We start from the raw sequence: 24,072 nt of genomic DNA on the forward strand, positions 1-24,072 counted from the left end.
CTGAAAGTCTCAATTTGACACTGTGATAAGGCTAACGGTGTTTGTCCCTTTGCATAGAGCACGTAAGTCAATACTTTTAAAGGCACAGTATCTCTGAGTTGCAGAAGGACACGTTGATAGCAGAATAAAATACACAATCGTAAACGTTTATGCCAGTGTTACTCACTGTATGATTGCGTTTTTATGGTTTATATTCTGATATGGCTTGTTTTTGCTGCCACTGCCAAAGCAACAAGACAAGCCCAGAGGTGGCATTTCTCCTTTGCTTTATGGGGGGAGAGATGCCTGGAGGAGAGTCCTGCTCTGTTTCGTTCGGTAAACACATTGCCAAGCTAAATGGCTGATCAATCAATTTCAGTGGGATCGATCTGCATCAGTTCTGCCTGCATGCACACACCCGGAGCCACTTTATTGTAAATCAATCATTTTGAAAACAACTCACATAGGGCCCCGTCCTCACTAACAAGCCATCAATTCCAGCTGCCTGTGTAGCACCCTTATCAGGCCACAAATCAACAGCCACACAAACATCTGCTCCATTTCCATCGCTTTGCCCCTCTGCCTCACTCTGTCTTTTACCCCTGCTCCATCCCTGCTGCTTGTCCTGTTTTGATGGTGTGTCTAGCAAGGGGAAGAGAGGAGATGCTGCGAATCTCCACCACACCACTTAAGATAACCCAAGGGTAATAGTGTTTGCACATTTGAGAGAGAAATGAGGACAAATGCCAGGGTGGGTCATATATTCCCCTTCTGACCGTCTGTTTGACGTTGGAGTGTGAAATTGCACACTTCAGCTTAGGAGCATAGAGGATAAGGGGGAGGAGAAGCGGGCAGGGCCCAGAGACTTTTGAGATGTCCACTGATTTCTAGCTATCAAATAAGAGTGAGTCAATGTCTGAGAAGTCATCCTGCCTCATCATAACACCTTAGAATAGGTGCTGCTCATCATGTTTGAAGGATCTCAAGAGGTATCTCAATACCCTTGACACAAGCGATACAGTGTTAAGAACAGTGTATCTAGGAGCAGACTATTTAAGTTGTAAAATTGCTGTATTATTTAAAGGTTAAAAATTCCTTCAACTTCAGCCCAATTTAATGACACGCTTGTTACCGTCTAGGCTTTGCTTGTGTTAATGTTAAAGCTCCAAAATGGGAAAAATGATTATTTTCCCAATATATTTACCCCTGCAATAACGATTCTGTTAACCCAATCAACATTAAGTTGCTACACATCCCGTTGTGATGCCAAATCCTTCTCAGCCCTGACATAACAACACAGTGAGATGCCTGGTATGATATCCTCTGCTCATCCACTCACCGTCTCCGTGGAGAGACGACCCAATGTGGACAGAATGTGATTTGAATGCTATTCCTACCCATCACCGTGGATCCCTGTTGATTGACAGTCTGACAGGTTAAAGTGATGGAGCAGCTAATAGCATGTCAGTAAACGTAAATCAAGACTAATGCCAGGCTTGATGGATAAGAAGATTGGCGGTGCAACTTGGACCGTGGGGTCACCGACCCCTCCACACGGTGGGGATTGATAAAATACAATATCCATTTATCTGAGGCTTCCCCTGGTGAAAGTCAAGGTCAGGCACTGGGTCTATTGCAATTTTACAGTACCTGTCCATTGTATATATACTGAAAAGTGGTATAGTCACATGTATATGCTGTGATATTTCTTGTTATTTTTGATGTGGTTGTGTGGGTAAATAGTGAGCTATTATTAGTGTTAAAGGAACTTAAAGGCCCTGCAAAAATCAGCTTCACACTATGAGCAATGGGGCCCTTCATGAACAAACAATGTTCTGCTAAATGTAGTCTACAATACATTTTTGTTTATTTCCATTGAGAGATTTCTGTCTATGCTTTTTTGTCTGCGAGTTTTTTTGGGCAGGGCTCAATCGGAAAAAGAATTTCAAAACTTGTAAAATGTGATGACACTAGTGTTGTTTGCTTATGTTGCCTGATCATTGTCAAGGCCGGGTGTCTGTGGGGTCTTCACAAGTATTCAAAGTTCATAAATCAATTTAGTGACAATTAAGTCCCCTAAAAAGTATGAAAAAGTATGTTTCTGAGTCATTATTGTAAAATGTGGAGCTTGTTTTTAATTTTCATGTTTGTCCAAAGAGTTTCATTTCATCTTGTGTAGGTGCATGGTGGGACTCTGTGTAGTCTATTTATGGAATCCTGAATCCTGTTCAACCTGGTGACTCTTTTTCTGTATGTTACATTTTGAAGAAGCTACCGAGATTGCATTTCACTGCAATAGGGCCTTGTACAAATTCATGTGACAAATAAAAGTGATTGATTGATTGATTGATTGATTGATTGATTGATTGATTGATTGATTGATTGATTTGACATCTTTGAGTAACAACAATTAGAAGCTCACCGACTTACCGACCGACTGACTGCTGCTTGATTACTAGATTCAATTACTTTCATCTGATTCATGTAATAAAAAATGACTTTTTTGTGGCATACTTCGACTTTTTATGACGTTATTGTGACATACTATCCTATTATTTTTTCATGACATTTATGTGACATTCTATATTCTATATTTTTGTAACATACAATACAATGACTTTTTTACGACATTTGTTTGTGACATATTATACTATGACTTTTTCATAACTTTTTTGTGAGATACTTTTCGATGACATTTTTGTGACATGCTATACAATGACTTTTTATGACTTTTTGTGGCTTACTATGACTCAGTATGATTTGTCTGTGACGTACTGTACTACGACCTTTTGTGACATACTACAAACTATGATTTTTTGTGGCTTACTATGACTTTTTATGATTTTTTATGACATATTACATTTTGTACTTGTGACTTTTTTGTGACATACTACATTATGATTTATTATGACATTTTTTGTGAAGTACTATACTATGACTTTTTTATTACTTTTTAGTGACGCACTATACCATGACTTTTGTTCAATATTTTGTGACATACTATGTTATGTCTTTTTCCTGACTTTTTTGTGACATACCATACTATGACTTTTTTATGACTTTTTGAGACATACTTCACTATACTATGAGTTTTTTTAAACTTTTTTGTGACATACTATACTAAGACTTGTTTTTACTTTTTTGTGAGATGCTAAAGTTTGAGGTTTTTATGAATTTTTTGTGGCTTACTATGACTTTGTGTGATTTTTTTGTGATGAACTACACTATGAGTTTTTTGTGACATACTAAACTATGACGTTTGTATGAATTTTTTGTGGCTTACTATGACTTTATAGGATTTTTTTGTGACATATTACATTTAGTTTTTATGACTTTTATGTGAAAACCTACATTATAATTTGTTGCGACATTTTTTGTGACATTTTATAATATGACTTTTTATGACTTTTTAGGGACATACTATACTCTGACAATCTTTTATTTGTACTATATTAAGTCTTTTTCCTGACTTTTTTGTGACATACTAGACTATGCATTTTAATTACTTTTTGTGAGACTGCACTATGATTTGTTGTGATATACTATACTATGACTTTTTTATGAATCTTTTTGTGGCTTACTATGACTTTTATGACTTTTTGTGCCACACTAAACTATGATGTTTTTATGACTTTTTATGTTGCTTACTATGACTTTTTATGTGACATGTTACACTTTGTTTTTATGACTTTTTTGTGACATACTATACTATGATTTGTTGTGATATACTATACTATGACTTTTTTATGAATTTTTTTGTGGCTTACTATGACTTTTATGACTTTTTGTGCCACACTAAACTATGATGTTTTTATGATTTTTGTGTTGCTTACTATGACTTTTTATGTGACATGTTACACTTTGTTTTTATGACTTTTTTGTGACATACTATACTATGATTTGTTATGACATTTTTTGTGAGATACTATACTATGACTTTTTTAAGATTATTTTTGGGGCCTTTTTAGGTGTTTTTTGACTTTGTTGACAGTACAGCTGAAGAGATGAAAGGGTAGAGGGAGGGGGAACGACATGCAGGCTGCAGGTTGGAGTCGTACCCCGGCCCACTGCGTTGAGGAGTAAACCTCAATATATGGACGCCCACTCTACAGACTGAGCTATGCAGGCACCCACTATACTATGCTATACTATACTATACAATATTGTATTATTTTATATTATATTATACTATACTATACTATACCTTTTTAAAGACTTTTTTGACATACTATACCATGACATTTTTTATTACTTTTATTACTTTTTATGACATACTGTCATGTGTATAATGTACACATTTTTTTGGGACATACTTTACTATGATTTCTTCTGACATTTTTGTGACTTACTTTACTATACTTTACCTTTTTAAATGCTTTTTTGACACACTCTGACTTTTTTAGGACTTTTTGTGACACAATTTACAATGAACTTTTCTGTGATACTGTCCTTATGACTTTTTTGTGACATACTATTTTATGACCATTTTATTATTTTTTGGGGAAATACTATACTACGACTTTTATACTTTTTTAGTGGCTTACTATACTATACTATGATTTTTTGTGACACACTATACTATGCGTTTTGTGTATGATTTTTTACGATGTTTGGTGATATAATATACTATGATTTCTTTTAGGTTTTTGTGACATATGACTTTTTTAGAACCTTAAGAACCTTTCTGACGGATTATACTATGACTTTTTTGTGATGGACTATACTATGACTATTCAATACCCTTTTTTGAAAGACATTTTATGAATTTTTGTGACATCATTCACAATGACTATGACTTTTTTGTGACATGCTGTACTATACGTTTTTAAAGATTTTTTGGACATACTATGACATTTTTATGACTTTTTGTGACAATTTTTGTAAGTTTTATGACATTGTTTGACATACTATACCATAACTTTTTTAAGACCTTTTTGTGATACACTATACTAATTACTTTTTTGTAATACTATCCTCTTAGTTTTTTACAATTTTTGTGAAATACTGTACTGTGACTTTTTATACTTTGTGACATACTATACCATTATTTTTTTTTATTTTTTTGTGACATAAAACTTTTTCCTGAATTTTTTGTTTTTTGAAGGAAGGAAGTTTTAGAACATTTTTTGCAACATACTATACTATGCTATGGCTTTTTGTGACAGACTATTCTAAGACTTTTTGACATACAATACTATTTTTTTTTCTTTTTTATGAATTTCGTGAAATACTACACTATGACTTTTTATTACTTTTTATGACATACTATACTGTGACTTTTTAATAGTTTTTGTGACATACTATACTATGACTTCTTTTGACATTTTTTGTGACGTAATTTACTATGACTATTTATGACATTTTTGCAACATACTCTACTATACTATGTTTTTGAAGCTACGTTATGTAACGTTTGTAAATCTTTGTTGCCCGTTCCAAAACTTGTCATTTTTTTGTAAATGTTGACCACAACCATCAATTTCAAGTATTTCTATTGGCTTGAAATTTTAGATTTGCGCTTGTGTGAACTGGGGTAGACTCACCATAGTCATGCGCCATCTTGAAATACCACAGCCGGTAAGGGACATACAGGATACACTGCTCCACCTTTTGCGTTATTGACTTTTAAAAGATGGCCTTTTGTACAATTTTGGTATTTGAAGCGTGACAGCTACCGTAACAGCAGTATGTACTTTGAACTGTGTGGCAAGAGAAAATTGATTGTGCTATATGATCTCAATGCTAGATGCGAGAAATTCTTACACAATGTAGTTTGTTTTTGACGTACTATGATCTTTTTATGACTTTTTGTGACATGATTTTTATTATATTGTTCGACATTCTATACTATGACATTTTAAGGACCTTTTTCATCATGACGTTTTTGGACATACTATCCTCTTACTTTTTTGATGCTTTTTTGTGACATACTATTCTATGACTTTTTTATTTTTTTTGGTGAAATACTATGCTATTTTATATATTTTAGTGACGTACTAAACTATAACAATTTTGTGACATACTATTCTATGAGTTTTGACATTCATGTTGTATACTGTACTATACCTTTTGAAAGACTTTTTTACATTCAATACTATGACTTTTTGTGACTAAATTTTTATGACTTGTTTGACATCCTATAGTACTATTTGAGAACTTTTTGTGAGACAGCATTCTATGACTTTTTGAAATACTATCCTCTTTTGTTTGATGACTTTGTCACTCACTATACTATTAATTTACTCTGACTTTTTGTGAAATACTTTTTATACTTTTTAGTGAGATACTATACTATACTATGACTTGTGGTTTTTGTGACATATGACTTTATATGACATTTTTGGTGACATACTTTACTATGACCTTTTTGTACATATTATTGTCATACAAAACTATGATTTTGTTCTGACTTGTTTTATAACATACTATACTATTACTTATATATGAAACACTATATAGTACTATGAAATTTTTAATGAATTTCTTTAGGGTATACTACTGTATATTATGACTATTATTAATTTTTGTACACACAGAATGACATTTTGTTTACTCATTCTTTTTTGACATTATTTATGACATACTGTGCTATGACAATTGTATGACTTTTCATGACATACAATATTATGATTTCTTATGACAAAAATTATTCATGACACTACTATGACATTTGTATGACATACAGTACTATAATTTGACATGTATTACTTTATTGTAACATTTAATTATGACAAAATACATTATGACTCTTAATCTGTAAAGGAACCAGCATAAATAATAATAATAACAATAAATAGATCTAAAATAAACGTGTTTGTCTTAACTTAATTATATTTCCCTCTAAAATGGTAGCATAAATTAGAAATGCTAAAGAACAAGGACTGTGTAATACCTAAGTAAGGTTATTGAGTATATGTTCTTAGTCTCAGGCATAAAAAGTGCTTAAGAGAGTACAAGTAGTAGTAAAATAAATAAAAAAGAGGAGAGTTTCCAGGTTTAGAACACAAATACATCCATTTTAATTTGAGAAAATACAAAAAGAAACCATGTACAATCTATGTACAACCTTTTTGTACAAGACAGTGTATTTATCAGCAGATTATATTTGACAGAGTCAGGTAGATCAACTCAGCACCATCAAATAATCAATTTATCCATCATATCTAGAACACATCCAAACTATTAGACTGCTATGTCAAACTCCTGTTTGCTGCAATGACGATATGCCAACAAATCCTATCTTTGATACGCAAAAACAATGTCCTGAATTCTTCCTGAACTGATAGGCAGCCAAAAGTAATAAGCAAAAATTGCAACTTTTCTTCTTTTTTTAAACAAAAAAATTGCTGATTGCAATTTTAATGTATTGTTAAGACTTGAGACCCACCGCCCATCCCCATAAGTGTTATATGTTCTATTATATCTAGTACAATTCCCAGCAAATAAGTTATTATATCCATCGTTTACAGCAAAAAATAGACTAACAAAAATAATGCAACATACTGTAACAGTTACGTATGACGCATCATAGTCTTTGTTTTGTTCAGTAGACAACAACACATCTGATGTTACAGGCATGTGCCTCTATGTGCATCTTTCAGTCATCCAAATGTGTGGTATGATGACCGGGGCTTCCATCTGCCCCGGCTGTCTCTCAGGCCTCCTGAATGCCACTTTTCGCTATAGTGGGACTTAATGTGGGCCCTCCTCTTGACCTTCTGCATTGCCTGGCACTATACTGGCATGGAGGCATTGATGGCTTGGATGTTCTCCATGCCAGTACATTACACCGCTCTCATGGTGGAAAACACTTGGACTCAGCTCCCTCAAAGCGAGCTTGTGTCCCAGAATGACTGAAGGATGCTTGCTTAACTAAATTCGTCATGGCACTTCAAAAAACACTCTAAAAAACTTTAGAGGTATACAATGCAAAGACCTAAAACATCTAACAGACATATGACAAGGTGTAGGAAGGAAAGAAAGCTCAGTCCATTGTTTGAGTAGCCTGAATGAGTAGCACAATGAGGGTTCAGGTAGAAAAAGCACAGTAATCAAGCATAAGGAAACAAATGGTGCATAACTTTGTGAGTTTATGTTAATGCCAATTTGCAGCATGTACCGTTTTATTTCTGAACAATGCTATGTTTAAGTACCCTAACAAAATACTCTGTAAAAAAATAAGAAGCAGTTGTGACAGATTGTGACAGATGACAAGCTGACAAAATGGAATGTAAACCCTGTAATAACACAAAGAAATAAAAACAGGGGAATTAAGGATGTTCTCTCTTTTGATAACCTCTGCTGAATTGGTGCTACCTTCTTCTTTCTAATGGCTGATAAACCAGATCAAATTCCGCTTGTCTACTTAATATTCTCCCACAAGAAACCAGGATATTTCATTTTCAAGATAAACATGTGTCTTTTTTTTCAACATAACAATCAGTTTGTCGATTCTATGTATAATAAGTCAATGCCATTATCAAATATTAATAGTTCCTTAATGTTCAGGCTAGCAAGTTGCCATTACCAACCCAACTATACATACATTTTACTCACATATTTTCTGAAAAGAAATCTATTTGCTACAAAGTGTGACAATGATGTAATCACAGTTCAAAAGTTCACTTCAGGACAATGTGTATGAGGCTTCAGTATATTTGAAACACACCCAATAGACGGACATTGAAGCTCAGATAATTTTGTTTGAAAAAGAAATGTGTATGTTATTATGGGTTGAATTTACACCTACATATTTAGCACAATATTATGTTTTTCATATTTCAAATTATTTTAACTTCATTTTTCTTTATAGCCTATAGAGAAAATCACTGCAATGAACTACTGTGTCTCCCTGTCATATTTGAAATCTGATCTTGTGAAAACACCAGCACACTGTGCATAGGTGTAAAATACACACTCTTCCTCCACACTAGAGACCTAATTTAGGTCAAACTGAACTAATCAAGGTTATTCAGTTCTGGCCTGCACACAGAGAGAGTGACTCTATGATCTTCACGTTTTTATTACCACTCTGTTCTGCTCTCCATGTAAACACACCATTTTCCGTCCCATAACTCCTTTTCACCCATCTTTCTGTCTGCATGTTTGCAGCTCGGGATGCTTAGCAGTAGACCCAATATTTAGTAGATGTGGCTCATCTGTGCATCTAGAGGAGTCAGATGAGCCTTAATCTATTTCTACAAGCACCCAACAGTCTCTATAGCTGAGCTGCCAGGCTGAAGATAGTGGTTTCAAAATGCAAGCTAGTCTAAGCTTTATTGGCTCCAGAGTGATGCAGTTGTTAAAGAGGGCGCAGAAGGGTGATATAGTCCAAGTCAAAATCCTTTGATATGTAGGTAAAAGATGTTATTGAGTCTTTTTATCTCCCGTAATACTTTTCACTTGGTTCTTGTCTAGAAAAATAAATACAAATTGATGATGTTTATTGATACAAAATAATTACGTTTAAATGTATGAATCCCACTACATATTTGCATGACGTTCATGTATTAGGAGTACAAGGCTAATGCCTCGGTCCTCCATCACTAACCCAGCTGGATTTGGATCTAACAGTGCCTAAACGTGCAAAACACACGCTCCTGTTGCACACAGGCTACCATAAAGAACACTGGTTCCTCTGCAGTATCCTTATTAGCAGTCTGTGTGCATTGTTGCATTTCCACCCATCTATGTTTGAGCCTTTCCTCATGTGAGAGGACCGAACATAGCAGCTAAACTCCTGAGAGTTTTGAGGCGTGTGACATCTGGATTGGCAACAGAGAACATCCAAGCTCTTTACTGCCTCTGTGCCAACCCTGTGCCAGGCAGTTGTTTTGATCAGAGGAGGACCCATTGAAGCCCACTTTTATGCAATATGTGGCATTTCTTTCCTCAGACATGTACTTTTTGTAACAGACGTAACATTCAGAAAATACACCACCCTTTTTGTGTTCCCAAATTCTGCCGCAGATATCACGGCAAAGCGTTACGGTGGACACCGGCTGCTAGTCGTGTTAGCTTGGCTCAATCATAGTTTGGGATTTTGGTCTGATTTTTAATGCAACATAATAATTTTGTTTGTAGATCCAAACCCTCTAGACTTGTCTACTCTTTTTTGTCTACCATGACTTTCATTTGTAGAGCAAAGATTCCACATGCCGTTCCTTTGAAGGTAGAGGAGATGAGACCACTTATCAGGACAAGTGGCTGCAACACACACACACACAAACACACACACAAACACACACACGCACACACACACACACACACACACACACACAAAGCGTGCACATAATGTAAATGCTCCTGAATACATGATGGACAAGGGTAGTTTGTGTTGATCAACCGCACTGTATCTGTTATAGAAGTGGCCTCAGGCACGTTTCATGCGATAGGCGCTTCAAACAGAGTCACAGGCTTTATGATCTGACGTATCAGCAGATACATACAGCAGGTACAGGGTTCTCTTTCAGCCAGTATACACCAACACTGCACCAATCTTTGCGTTTTTAGACTACTGTTATGAAAGATTATTTTGTTCTGCAGGAGTGGAATGCTCTCACTCAACATGATGAGTCAACAGAGGAGTAGCAAACCTTAAGCAATGACATGATGTAAAACAACCCAAGAACAAGACTAGTATGCTTTCGAAGCTGAGCAGCCTTCTCTCCCCCTTCCTTCCTTCCTTCCTTCCTTCCTTCCTTCCTTCCTTCCTTCATCTCCTCAGAGACATTTTGTTGAAGGGAGATCTGATGGTTCTAGTTGTTCTGTCAAAAGAAACTTGTTCAGTTTTAGTGCAAATAGAACAGAAGACAGGGGATGTGAAGTTGATGAATCCAGCTGGTTTGACGTGACGCATCTGGGCGGATCTTTGGGAGATGATATGAACATGTTATCGCTGCAACCCTTATCCTCCAATAACCAGTCACATTAGCATTGGGGTCTGGTTACACAAAGAGGTACACTATTGCAAAGAATTATAGGAAGTACTCTTTTTTTCAATGCTTAAAATAAATCCCAAAAGTGCGAAGGAGAAGGGGCTGTACAATCCTTATTTGATTGTCACTATGTACATCACTATGGATACATTAATAAATAAAACTATGTCCAAGAGCATGGAAGTAACATTAAAGGTATTAACAAGGGGAGGTCCCTTCTAGTTTGGGTTTCTGTCCAACCCTTGATTAGAAGAATGAGTGAAGAGAAATGTGTCAGTCTTCAACATCCCTGTCGTCATCATCATCATCCTCCATGGGTGATCTCCCATCTCTTTTGAAAGAGTGTACAGATGCCTGGTGAGTCAGCATGAAAACCCTGTGTTCAGCATTCATCTTCAACTTCTCTGATTGGTGGAATCAGACTACTAGTGGATTTGTATTGGTTGACTTGGTTGGCCATGTGAGTGCTCATGGGCTTGATCTGGATATTCCGTGGGTAGGAATTGTCTGGTTCATCTGTAAACCATTTCTTTTCTGAAGACGAGAGAGAAAGAAGAGAAGACAGAGTTAGTTTAAAAACGTATGCAATGTTGGATTACTTTCAACCATACTGCCTCAGTTTAAGTGGTAAATTGGCATGGCATTCTCTGTTATTAGCATCAAACCTTGATGTCCAGGTAAGTCTTTTGTTCTGGTGCACTGAGCCAATTTGAATGTCATGGTGTTGACATGGTGGCATTGGGTAATCAAGTACGGTTGTGTAAGTAATCTGTCAGAATAGTCCATTTTAGATAAAGATATCATTCTATGAGTCTTGTTCAGTTCTTAAGTGTTACAGGTTCAGGTCCCCCATATTACAAAAAACCTGCTATCTAGCCAATTTTGAGAGAGATTTCTGATGCAATCGTGATACAACATAGGAAAATTAAATTTATTTTGTGATGCTCATTGCAACAGTGTCCCCAGTTTTCAATGGAACTGCTTTCTATCAAGGATATAGTCATGAAAAAAGCTCTCAAGCTGGTTCTTTGGATTTTCCAAACTAATTTCTCTTCCAAGTGCAAAGAGAAGGAAAATGTGGTGCAATTGTGTGGTGCAATTGCCAATAAATTTATGCAAAGACGCAAGTGGATGACAGAAACAATAGTTGAGTCAACTGGGGTTGCACAAATTGAGGTGAAGAAACATGCACACAAGTAAATGAAAAATGACTAATATCTGTGTGTAATATATAGAAACAAACAAAAAAGAAATAAAATGGAGGAAAATAATCAAAGGGCTTAAGTTCCAGGTAAATTCTGAGATGACACAAGCCTGTTGGTGCATATGTTGCTAGCAAACTACATATAACGTATTTACAGTCTGTGCATTAGATGTTAATGTGATCCATGTTTATTTGCCCCAAACACATTTTGTCTTACTATATTTTAGCAGACACATTGTTTCTGGAAAGCAAAGTTGCTTAATGTCATTCAATACTGTTTACTCCACAAATAAAATTCCATTCACTTCCATTATGTTGGGATGTAGGCAAATAATCTCCGAGATGATAATCTCAAAACCTGTAAAAATACATTTAATTGAATACATGAAAATAGAAAATATGTCGTAATTTGAACAAGATTACCCTTTAAGCTAACTGATCATTTACACATTAAGCTATATCCAAAACAGTCACATTTCACAGTAGGCTTTACTCTCATTTTGACAGTCATTATGTGATGGAAGAAACTTGGAAGATTTGGATATGTCGTTTTAGGGGAAATCTCTTCATGTTTAAGTAGGCTATGAGAGCAATGTTTCTGAGGAAATGGAAAGGTGTATGCCAGCTGTCAGAAGTTTGTAAACTCTCTCCTAGCACTTTACAGGCATCTGCAATGCCATTCAAGATGTCACTTCCTTTTCGGTGAAGTTGTAATATTAAATTTTAACTTTGCTATCTGGAGCAAACCTTGTGTGAAAATGTGTGTGTGTGTGTGTGTGTGTGTGTGTGTGTGCGTGTGTGTGTGACTGTGTGTGTGTGTGTGTGTGTGTGAATGAGTGTTTATGTACATGCATGCTTGCATGTGTAGAGATTCATTTGTGCGGGCCCGTGCGTGTCAGCATGCTTAATGCTGCAGGGCCATGTGTTACAGCACAGACATTTGATGTGTAGAATAATGCCTGAGGTGAAGCAAGATGTCTGCCATCTCTCTCCAGAGTCTGTTGGTGATATGGTGAACTTAGTGAAGTTGCCCCAAACCACCATATCAGGTGCACAGGTTTACAAGGAGGTAACTTCATAGAGTCATATCCCCCTTCAATTTAGACTTTAAATTGGTCACACCTCCCACTTTCTTGGCGTGACCAATGGCACAGGGCTGGACATACTTTCTTAAAGTTCTGCGAAGAAGTAAGCAATTGGCTGCACCAGTGGGGATTTGAATCAATCTGACCTACATTGTGAGCTATGATTTCGATGTATGCAGTCAGACAACATGTTACTGTGATTTATGCAAATGATGGTGCAATAATAACCTACTGTACTCGACAAGAGCACAAGTATTAGATCTAAAAGTCTGCTACAATCATTAGCATTTAATAGAAGGAACAATGTGCAAACACACAGACCTCTCACACAAAGCAAACCATCTAAAGTTGAAATAAATCATAAAAGGCATGATAAATGAAGGAAAGAAATAATGTGAAAAAGGATTTGTCTGGAGGAAAAGAAAACTCATATCATTAATCTGAGGTAAAGGCACAAAGAAAGGGGGGTTTCGTCTCAACCTCATGCAACGTGGAGATGATCCTTATCACGGCAGGGAGGGGGCAGGAGCAGCAGCAGACATTTTGCTTTCTAGGTGAAAGCAAAACTTAAACAGAGGCATGGTTTCAATAACATCTGAATAACATGATAAATCAAACAAACTCCCCTCGTCATAACAATATCCACAGAGGACATCATTATGATCAGTACCCCAGGTAAAGGTTGCTAAGTCATGCAGAATTGTTAACTTGCATACCTTGGCCCATTCTATTCATCCTTGTTGCACTTCAGAAAGAGAGGTAAGTAATCTACTGTAAGTGAGTAGTATTTACAGTCAATACACAACTGACAAATGACTAGTCTACCTAAGGTACTTATTGTCGCTACTACTGTATTTAGGCAATAACATACATCTTAATTTTAAGATGTATTGAGGGCTTACCATCTACCATTTAAAAACGTATTAAGTACAATCATAACAAATCTGCATGCTTTTAGAATATGTCACGATTAAAAAATGTACTTTATTCTCCTAAATGAAATTTGTTTGGGGGGGAGGGAGGAGATAAGGAGTAAATAACATGTAGGTCAAAATATTTCACCAAATTTGAAATAATATTATAATTGTATAACAAACATAACAGGAAGGAGGGACATGCAATAAAGCAGTATAAAAAATATCAACACCGCTAATGAGGGGTGATCTTATGAGAAACAGTGTAGCAGTAATGTTCACTATGTTCTATAATTAATTTCAGCTACAGTAGGTGAATCACAAAACATTACATCCATGATCGAGGCATACTGATCATGTGAGGTAAATGCCCTCAAATATCCAACAAACAACAATTACTTACTAAACAAATATTAAGAGTTAAACACAAAATGACTAAATATTAAGACAGATTCAACAGGTAGACCTAGCAACATACTGAATGTGTGTTGTGTTATATTATGTCAATTTGTTTGGCTGTTTCCAAACACAATGGCTGTGCCATCCAAACAAGAGGTTTTATTGTTTATAATGTCACAGACCTAATAAGTAAGAGAAGACTCTCAACAGTCTTTGATTACAATAAATAAGCTTTCCCCAAAGCCACTTTACCATTTTGTTCATGTCATGTTATGATTGCTGTGATGTGAGAGTGAATACCACATGCACTTGATTATGAGGTAAATGAACTATGTAACACTAAGCATGGCAGCAAAGCATAAATCACACAAACAACCACCAGCTCACAATACATAGTATTTATCAGTCTATATGTCGACAGTGTGCACACAAACACACACAACTTAAAAACACAGGTCAGGTATAAAACTCTAAGCATGCAGACAAAACTCTACAGAACACTTGAGTGCACATACTTCTGTTTGTCGCGGGCCTCCCGGGTCTTACTGTTACGGTTCTGCCGGTTGGAGGGCGGGATGGAGTGGACAGAGGAGCTCTTTTTGCTGGAGGAATGGGAGGAGTGGGAAGAGTGGGACAAGTTTGTCCGGGACTGGCCTGCATTGTGGTCGAACTGCATGAGGCAGAAAATCAGGTCTGTGGGCACGAGCTCAAACTCATATGGTGGGTTCGTGATCACATACCTGCCCAGAAAACAAATGTTAGACAAGATTAAACATTTTATGATCGTCGTGGGGAAGCAGCAAATAGTGAACAATACATCAAAGAAAAAAAAGGCATTTATTTAAATGTATGTATATTTAATGTGTATACACATTTAAGGCAGGAGCTATATTGATAAATGTATGGTAACACTTTTAAATTAATACATTTTAAGTTAAATATGTAAGATGTGTAAATTCCACAGGTTGAACTTATGCACTTAATATACAGAGACAAATTAGAATTTGATATGTAAATATAAACATGCATATTAATGTGGGAATTTTGCATAGACGTATGCATTATAATGAAAATGAATGTGATTAACAAGAGGTCATGTGTATTAAATGAAGAATACATTTAGATGGAGACATGTATGTTTTATTTAACAGGACATGCTTAACAAGTAATATACTTAAGTAATATTAAGTACTAAAATGTAAGTACTGTACAGCTTGGAGCAATATTTACTTGACTTTCACTAATAAACATTTTTTATTACTGTACTTAGCAGTATTTTACAGAATATGATTATCATTGTACAGTTTATATTGTGTAGCCTACATGTTAGAGTTAATGTTACAGTTCTATCTTCAGTCTATTGTAGTTTAATTGTATTGCAATGTAATATTATTATAATATTGTGATAATTAAGCTTCATTTCTCACCTACCTAATTTGTCTTTGTGATGTATGTGAAGTAGCTACTGTTACATTGCACAATTGACCCTTTTGGGATGAATAAAGTACTCTATCTATAACCCTAAATATTAAGTGAAAAGTCAAAGGCAGAAATTATACCGTTTTGTACACGGGCTGGGGCAATTGAGGTGAGCGTCTCTTAATCTGTAGATTCCAAAACACAGCATGTTGTACGTCTTCAGTGCTTTACAGAATAAATCCCCGTAGCAGCCGCCATCCTGATGAACAACAGAACAAAGACACCATCATTGAGTGGTTAACATGATGATCTGGATCAGTGGCCATAAATGCCATTCTTTGTAAAGTTGGAGTAAAAATTCAATGTTCTGCATTGCTAAGGGTACTTTGCTTAGGAGCGAATACTGACTGTAACAATCAGCAATGTTTTTAAATTGTGCCAAAATTCATCCAAGAAAAAACTAAATTACTTCAGAATTGGAAGTTCTAAATAACAATAACAAAAACAAAAACCTGTATAAACAAGGTTGGAACCAATTAAACTTGGAATTCATTGTTCTCTCTAAAGCCCTCTTCCCTCTCCACCCACTAAGGCCTGCTTTACGTGATCACTGTTCTTCACATCGGATTAAGGGCCGCAAGGAGCGGGGGCGGCCAGATGTGTGCTGCTGGGTAGTGACAAAAGGTGTCATCTTTGCTTTATCATCCACTTACCCCTAAGTCGGCAAATGGCCCGTCGTAGAGGGCTAGCTGGGCGACGCGACACCTGTCTCTGTTGGCCAGTGTTTGCGGTGTGCTGTAACCACCTTGGAGGGCGTTCTCTTCGGCCAACAGGCCCTCCAGCTCTGGCGTGGCTCCCCCTGTGACCAGTGTCCGAATCAGCGTGAGGATGTTATCGTTAAAGTATGTCTGGGGAGAAGAGGGAGGAAGGATATCTATAACCAGATGCCATAACAGTCACATATAGGGATGTGGCAGATATGGGAAGAAAGTGCAGCCCCTATGATGTAGACTCTCAGCCTGTTTCTCTACATAGAACTGACTGGGTGGTGAGAAAAAACACCAGGAAAGACCAATGAGAATTCACTGTCTTGTGCACCATTCTTGTGATGCCATATGTTCAGTAGCTTTAAAGGCTCAGTTAACACAAATTACAAACAAAACTATTTTCGTTTACCTTGAGTGGTATGTAGGCATGAAAATTGTTTTGATCTACTTTGCCTTTGAGATTTCCCATTTAAAACAGATGGGAACGGAATTGTGTTTGTTGTATTTCTAACAGTGATTTTGTTCTAAAAAATTCTAAGTTTTGCATTTCTCTTACTTTGGATAATCCAAAGACTTTGCTGTGTGAAGTTTTTATTGGATATCTTTAAACAGAAGCAATAGTTGTGACACAATTGCATTTTCTGTTTTTTCCAGAGTAAATGTAAATGTGCTGTATTTATATAGCGCTTTTCCAGTCTTAACAACTGCTCAAAGCGCTTTGACATCTACAGGAAACATTCACCATTCACACACATTCATACACTGTGGCCGGGGCTGCCGTACAAGGTGCCACCTGCTCATCAGATAAACATTCACACACATTCACACTCCGGTGCGCAGCACCGGGGGCAACTCGGGGTTCAGTGTCTTGCCCAAGGACACTTCGACAATGACTGCAGGGGCGGGGATCGAATCACCAACCTTCCGATTGGGAGGCAACCGCTCTACCCCTAAACCACAGCCGCGTAACGTTCATAAATGTTTCAAATTAGAGAAAGATACTGAAACAATGACATATTGATAACCATACTAGATGTAGGAACATCATGTTGAATAAAACAGGTAGTTCAAATATTCTTTCCTCTGGGAACGCTGACCTACACAATGTATGATGTCCGCTTCTGAAACAACGATTTGACTGCGCGCTGCGGATCTCGGGTTCCCCTGTTCTTCAAGCCGATCAGGACCTGATTTTGCTGTGTGAGAAGACAGCCGATGTCACTCGGCAACCGGGCCAGAGTGGCAGCTCCTCTCCCCAGGCCCCTGACAGGCCTGCAGAGCCTCATGATGGATGAGCACTGTCCATTAGCTGGCTTCACCTTTGACCAGTGCCAGACTACAGCTGACGCCTGCTCTACTCCCCGCTCAGCTCGGCTCTGCACATCCCTCTAACCCCTCACTCACTGTGAGGGCTGCTGGAATTAACCCATCACAGCACCAAAGGGAAAACCACAGTTGGGCATGAGAGGGGGTTGGGGATGTTTCTTTAGCCTGTTACAGCTAATCTTGTGTCATCGCTATAACATTAAACTTCAACACTTACTTTATTAAAAAATCTAAATAGGCTCTTAAAAGTTGAATACATAATACTTTAGTTGAAAGACAATGCCAACAATGTCCATGCTGATGTTACTGGAGCTGGTAGGCATGTTGGATGAAGGTACTGTACCATTTCATTTACCAACTTCTGCCTACTTAAAATGACAAAATTGTGCATCAACTGAAATTCTTTGCTAAGGTTACCCTCTCTTCTCTACAGGGATAGCCTTACATCTCATAGTCTAGGATTAGCTACTCTTTAATGTTAACTACTGATGTCTCTGAAATTGTTTTCTTTAGTAACCATAAACTACAGTATTTGAAAATGGTTTTCTAATTAAATGTGAAATAACACAATTGTAGAGTCATCCCTACCAAATACAGAAAAAGCAAAAATGTTCATTCTGGGGGCACTACCTCCTAAAGTTTTCTCAGGTCCATTTTTCAGTCTGACTAACTTCAAAATTGCTCATCCTGATATTTCTACCAGTGCAAGAACATGCAATTGTTACCCAGTGGGCACAGCATCCCTATGTGCTCTATGTGAAACTCCTCTTAACTTTATCTTTTTAAAATATGGAATATGACTCTGTTATAAGATCCAAACACAGAAAATCAAAATTGGTTTTCAAAATGCATAATTTTGAAAAGTGATTTTGAAAAGCACTCCAACGCAGCAAGGGTAAAGTGTGTTTTGAGAACTCACCGCGCTCATCAGGGAGTCGAGTACACTGACAGCGAAGGCGGTGCCGCAGGCGAAGGGCTGAGTGAGGTACAGCTCTGTGTCTGGGTCGTCATCATCATCTTGGTCCAGGAACTGAACGTTTGAGTCGTTCACTGACAGAGAGGAGGGAGGGAGTTAGAGAAAGGCACTGTGGAGAGGCATGGGCCAAACACACACAAACCAACACACCTGAAAGTTCTTTGTTTATTACATTTAAAAAGATGTGTAAATATATCATGGTAATGTAACAGAAACATCTATATAGGTATATGGCTATTGATCCGGGATTGGAATATAATGCAACATTAGATGCACATTATATTTTGCTTCTAAACTTCTGCACATATTTTAATCACTTCTTCAAACAATTGATGTGTTTTTGTATTAGCCTTAAATACTATTGACTGAATTACCTTTCAGTCAGTTTAAATGTAATCTAAATATTTTCTCTTTAATTTGTTTGGTAAGTGAAAAAGGTGTTTTTGACTTGAGAAAATATTCAGCATTTTGAATATTAAATCTGCTGTATATCACATGCAGGGTGCATTTGATACATAAAGACAAACCACAACTTAAGAAAAAGAAATTTGCATATACAGTGATAACCATTGTAGAAGTCCCCAATTCTGAACAAATCATAATCATCACGTATTCGATATTAGCACCTTAGTAGGAACTGCATCTTGATATAATGTAAAACACACAAACAGATACATTCTCAAGAGACAGTGACTGTGTGTGACCTGTATATAGGTATTGGTCTTGATCCAGTACATAAGGTAAAAAAGTGAGACTTCAACAATGGCTAATATGTCACATGTGAAAACCATGCACTTTTAAATTCATGCTGTTTCCCAGAGTTTTCCAGGATAAATGTGCACATCAAATCATCACCTTGATAGAAATACATCTAAAATATTTACCTTTTCCCTGAAAGTCAAATTAAAGCCAGGTGACAACACACTTTTTTATCTAATGATTAATATTAAATCAGGTGTGCTAAATGAAATAAATTGCAGTGTGAATGATAACAACCCCAAACTGAAATAACAAATGTTTGTGTTATGGCACAATTGGTTGATAACTGATTTACAAACACAAAGTTCTTCCGACGGTAAAGTGCTTGTCTTTTTATCTTCGATTGTGTTTCTAGCAGCAGCTGGCAGACAAAAACGAGTTTTTGTTTGACTTCCCCGATATCTGAGCTTCAGAGACATGGTCTGGAGAAGAAAAAAAAGAAACTGGAAAATAATTTTTTTAAATAAATAAACAGCTTAAAAGAAGGTTTGATCTTGAGTTTTTTGTTTTGGAAATCTGATTTCTTCCCAGGCTTCCTGTGCGCTGTGGAACAGAAATGTCAGTCAAAGAGACAAGGGGCTGATGCAAACAGGCCTGGGCCAAAGGAGTGAATTGGTGTGTGTGTGTGTGTGTGTGTGTGTGTGTGTGTGTGTGTGTGTGTGTGTGTGGAGGAGGAAGGGGGGTGAAGAGCAGGGAGTGTTGCTATGAAAACAGCCACAAGGACAGACTGAGCATGATCAAAAGCCTAGCGATGCTCTGCAAACGCAACTGGAGGGAGAAAAAAATACCCCAAAACAAAACAAAAAAAAGAATCATTAAAAAGGGGCCAAAACAAGACAGTCAATTTCAACCAGAACGAAGACTAAAAATGTGTTCAAAGTGAAGCCATGGGAGCAGTGAGGGCCTTGACTGCAGCCAGATAAATCAAGACAAGCTGATGAGGAGCTGAGCAGTGGAGCGAGGAACAACGGCAGCAGAGGACAAAGGCTTGGCTTACCCAGCTCTGTTATCATTTGTATGTTGGTTCCACTTTTTTTTTCCTGACTGAGTGAAACCAATGGCAGTAGTTTGCCAGGTTTAGCTAATGGTGATGAGACAGTGCAGGGAAGGGGAGAAATGGTGTTGTTATTGAAACTGCTTCAAAGACTGCAATAAAGGCATTTCGCTGTCTCAGACTACTTGTGTCAACCCAATGATTTACTCCAATTCATTCATGGTTGTCCAGGATCTAAAAGTAAAGCACCCTGGATTAGAGTGCATAGCAGATACAAAGCCAGAGCTGTCACGCCGCTATTCCACTACAGCAACAATAAATTATTTCACGGTAAGACAGTGAAAGGGATGAACATAGTCTTATCCATAAACACACCTACTTTACACGCCACACAAACAAAATTGATCATGCAACTCAGATCAGCTGGTTTTTTATGTTCCAACTAGACCTTAATCTGCTCATGGCGCTGTAAACTGAACATATGACAATGAAATTACAGTATGTGGTTCCAGTAAGACATGCATACACCCTCTTGTTGGCACATAACACTGGAGCTTCTAGAGTTTGAGCCGAGGAAGGCAACCAACGGCTCGAACATGGATAGCATCTAGTTTTGATGATTACGTATGCGGTCAGCAGTCTAATGGGAGAGCCTCTCTGCAGGTAATGGCTGGCCCGGTTACAAGTAACATTAGGTAGCTCCTTTCTCTCTCCGGCCTTTTCTTAGCTGGCCTCATGCTCCATTGCTCCCTAATTGGGTCAGGGGAGACAGAGTAGCCAGTCTCTGGTGCTTTAGAAGGCCCCTCAGAGATCTGAAAGTTTCATGAGTCCCCACCACCAGTGGGAATACAGCCACTGCCATTGTTATTAATAAATGAACCAATTTTGCTACCAAGGCAGTTTTTTTTCCACTCTCTTTCCTTTTTTCATCTATCTCTCTCTCACTCAATCAGGCTAGGGTTCTCTTGTACATTAGTGGACAAATTGCAGGAGATGTAGCAATAGTCATCAGAATGCCTGTCTGATATCCTTAAGTTACAGTTGTCCATTGTCCTTAGAGCAAAGATATTTTTCCAGTCCTTGCAGCTAATTATCACCACTTAAAAAAAGCTATCCAGATGGAATCATTCACAAATATAAACTTGAGTTGGGCACAGCTACCAGCGACATGATAGTGAACAAAAATTCCACATCACACATTCCCCAAGTTCATTTAACCTTGAATGAGTTGGAACTTTTGGTAGCAGCATGAGGTCTACATTTTGGATAATTAGCACTATGAGTCTTCATCTGCCCATGAGCAATGAGTTGAATTGAGGTTATTGGGTATGGCATGCAGTATTTGCATTTGAGGTAGGTGTAAACAGCTTTACCTAGCTCTGTTATGATGGGGATGTTGGATCCGGTGGTGACAGAAGCCTGACGCACAAAGCCATGTACTGGACTGCTGTCTGGAGATGACCTGTCCATTCCAGGAGGCGTGAAACCTGAACACCACAAACAGATTTATAGAAATCAGCAAATAAGATAATAATAGAGTCAAAAGCTGCTAAGCTAGTTAGCTCAAGGAGGGGGTAGGCTGGGTTTCTTTCCTCATTATAATTGAATTTAGCAACAGCTTCATTAAGTTATGTGGAATGACTGACTGTGGACTAATGTGTCAGTTCTTTATAATGGATATTTTTCAAAATAACAGCAATTTTAGTTGCCTCTTTAGCCAAGGCTAGCTGCGATTATATCATGAGCTAGCTTTAATGTTATTTAGCTGACTTGTTGTTTGGTACCCTTCTGCAAATCCGACATGCTGTTTCTCAGAAATTATGTATTTCCTATGGCAAAATAAGTGATAAAACGGAACAATATGTAAAACAATAAGTCCGATTCTGGTCGTAAATGTTTTGTTTTTTTTGGTATATATTTCTGCATGTTGGCATTATGGGCAGTAGGCTACTGTATGATGTTTTTTGTTTCTAGGTAAAGGAAAACACAATCCAAGCAAAAACCTGCATGACTCAAACGTGTCTTTACTGCAGATGTATTGTAAGCACGAGGATATGACCCGGAACTCCATATCAATACCATTATACAAAGTGCATGTCAGCTAGCTCAGCATGAAGTCGTTAATGTGCGCTTTCTGTGTCATTCAAATGTGTGGATTGACAGAAAAAAGAGGAAGATGGAGGAAGAGGCTAAGTAAACAAGGCACCTGGCTAAAAATTGCAATAAGGATACTGTGCTTTTAGGGGTCACCTAAGACATATTTAGCATTCACATCCCTCCATCAACTTGCAGACATAAATTTTATATGTTGTTCATTTTGTTACAATAAAATTGGTGAAGTGGATCCGGAAAACCTTTTATCGGAAATGGTGTGGCTCGGGACCATGAAATACAAGTGCAAGTGACAGAATATGTATGAATTCACATGACTTCACATTTTTGCATTTCCTCAAAGTGACAAGTAAACACCTTAAATCTGTAATGCTATATGCATAATGCATCAACTGTGTTTTGACATCCATCATTTAGAGCTGACTACAGCAAAATGCCAGCTTATAGTGCCACCACCAGGGAAAAATAATGCAGGGAAAATATTCAGGTCACAAAGTTTTAAAAGGATCACAAATTCTCCACGTATATGTGAGAGTGTATGTGCCTTTCTTGTGAAGAAACTTAATGAGCTGCTTACATTACAAAAGAGATCTTCCAGCCCATTGCAACAGGAAATACACCAAATACTTTAGTACACAGTTGGAAGCACACCAAACTGAAGCATGTATAATCATAACTCTTGTTATACCAATTATTGATCTTGGAAATAGCGGTTTGACACTTTGAGTCATTCAGGGAGCACAAGCTCAGACAGTGGGAACATTATTTTGTCGATGTCCATAAAGGATGATGTTTACTCCACTGGAGAGTGACAGCAAGTTTTTTTTGATACAGCCTTTAAAACACTACACTTATTGTATCATAGTGAAAATGAAGACAGTACAGAGCACTAGAAGAAACACTTCCGTTTTACGTGTACAGTGACTCTTGGTAAAAACAGCGATATATGAGGCCTGCTACTGAGCTGCTTTCAAACCTGTTACATTTAGGTTACAAACAGCTCAAAAGTTGCATTGAGTTCCAAACAGAGAGTTGTATATTTTCCTGAGACGGAGTCAGAGTACTGCATTACCAGAAAACTTTATGTCTATGATAAAATATTGCTGTATCTCTTTATGCAATTAAACCTGTTCAGTAACACTTGAAAATATATGTTTTTCTCGCCTAAATTTTTACCCTTAAAAAAGTGCTGCAGTTTCCA

The 24,072-nt window shown here is 37.3% G+C and overlaps 1 protein-coding gene across 28 annotated transcripts in view; it reads right to left on the reverse strand.

Moving 5' to 3' along the window:
* Positions 1-6,970: 6,970 nt before the first annotated feature.
* The window catches only part of kcnma1a (potassium large conductance calcium-activated channel, subfamily M, alpha member 1a), a 140,880-nt gene continuing 123,778 nt past the window's right edge, over positions 6,971-24,072 (reverse strand). For 19 of the 28 annotated variants that reach the window (XM_034898499.1, XM_034898498.1, XM_034898518.1 and 16 more), the window contains 7 exons: positions 22,133-22,246; positions 18,950-19,080; positions 16,651-16,845; positions 16,078-16,196; positions 15,034-15,258; positions 13,922-13,950; positions 6,971-11,450 (listed from right to left, as the gene is read on the reverse strand). In XM_034898499.1, coding sequence (XP_034754390.1) covers positions 11,299-11,450; positions 13,922-13,950; positions 15,034-15,258; positions 16,078-16,196; positions 16,651-16,845; positions 18,950-19,080; positions 22,133-22,246 — 965 coding nt within the window. In that variant the 3' untranslated portion in view covers positions 6,971-11,298. Of the gene's footprint in view, positions 11,451-13,921; positions 13,951-15,033; positions 15,259-16,077; positions 16,197-16,650; positions 16,846-18,949; positions 19,081-20,762; positions 20,847-22,132; positions 22,247-24,072 lie in introns of all 28 variants that reach the window. The other 9 variants (XM_034898522.1, XM_034898520.1, XM_034898519.1 and 6 more) reach the window with 3 other exon arrangements.

This window comes from Etheostoma cragini, chromosome 17 (genome assembly GCF_013103735.1).
Source record: "Etheostoma cragini isolate CJK2018 chromosome 17, CSU_Ecrag_1.0, whole genome shotgun sequence".
Classification (NCBI taxonomy): domain Eukaryota; kingdom Metazoa; phylum Chordata; class Actinopteri; order Perciformes; family Percidae; genus Etheostoma; species Etheostoma cragini.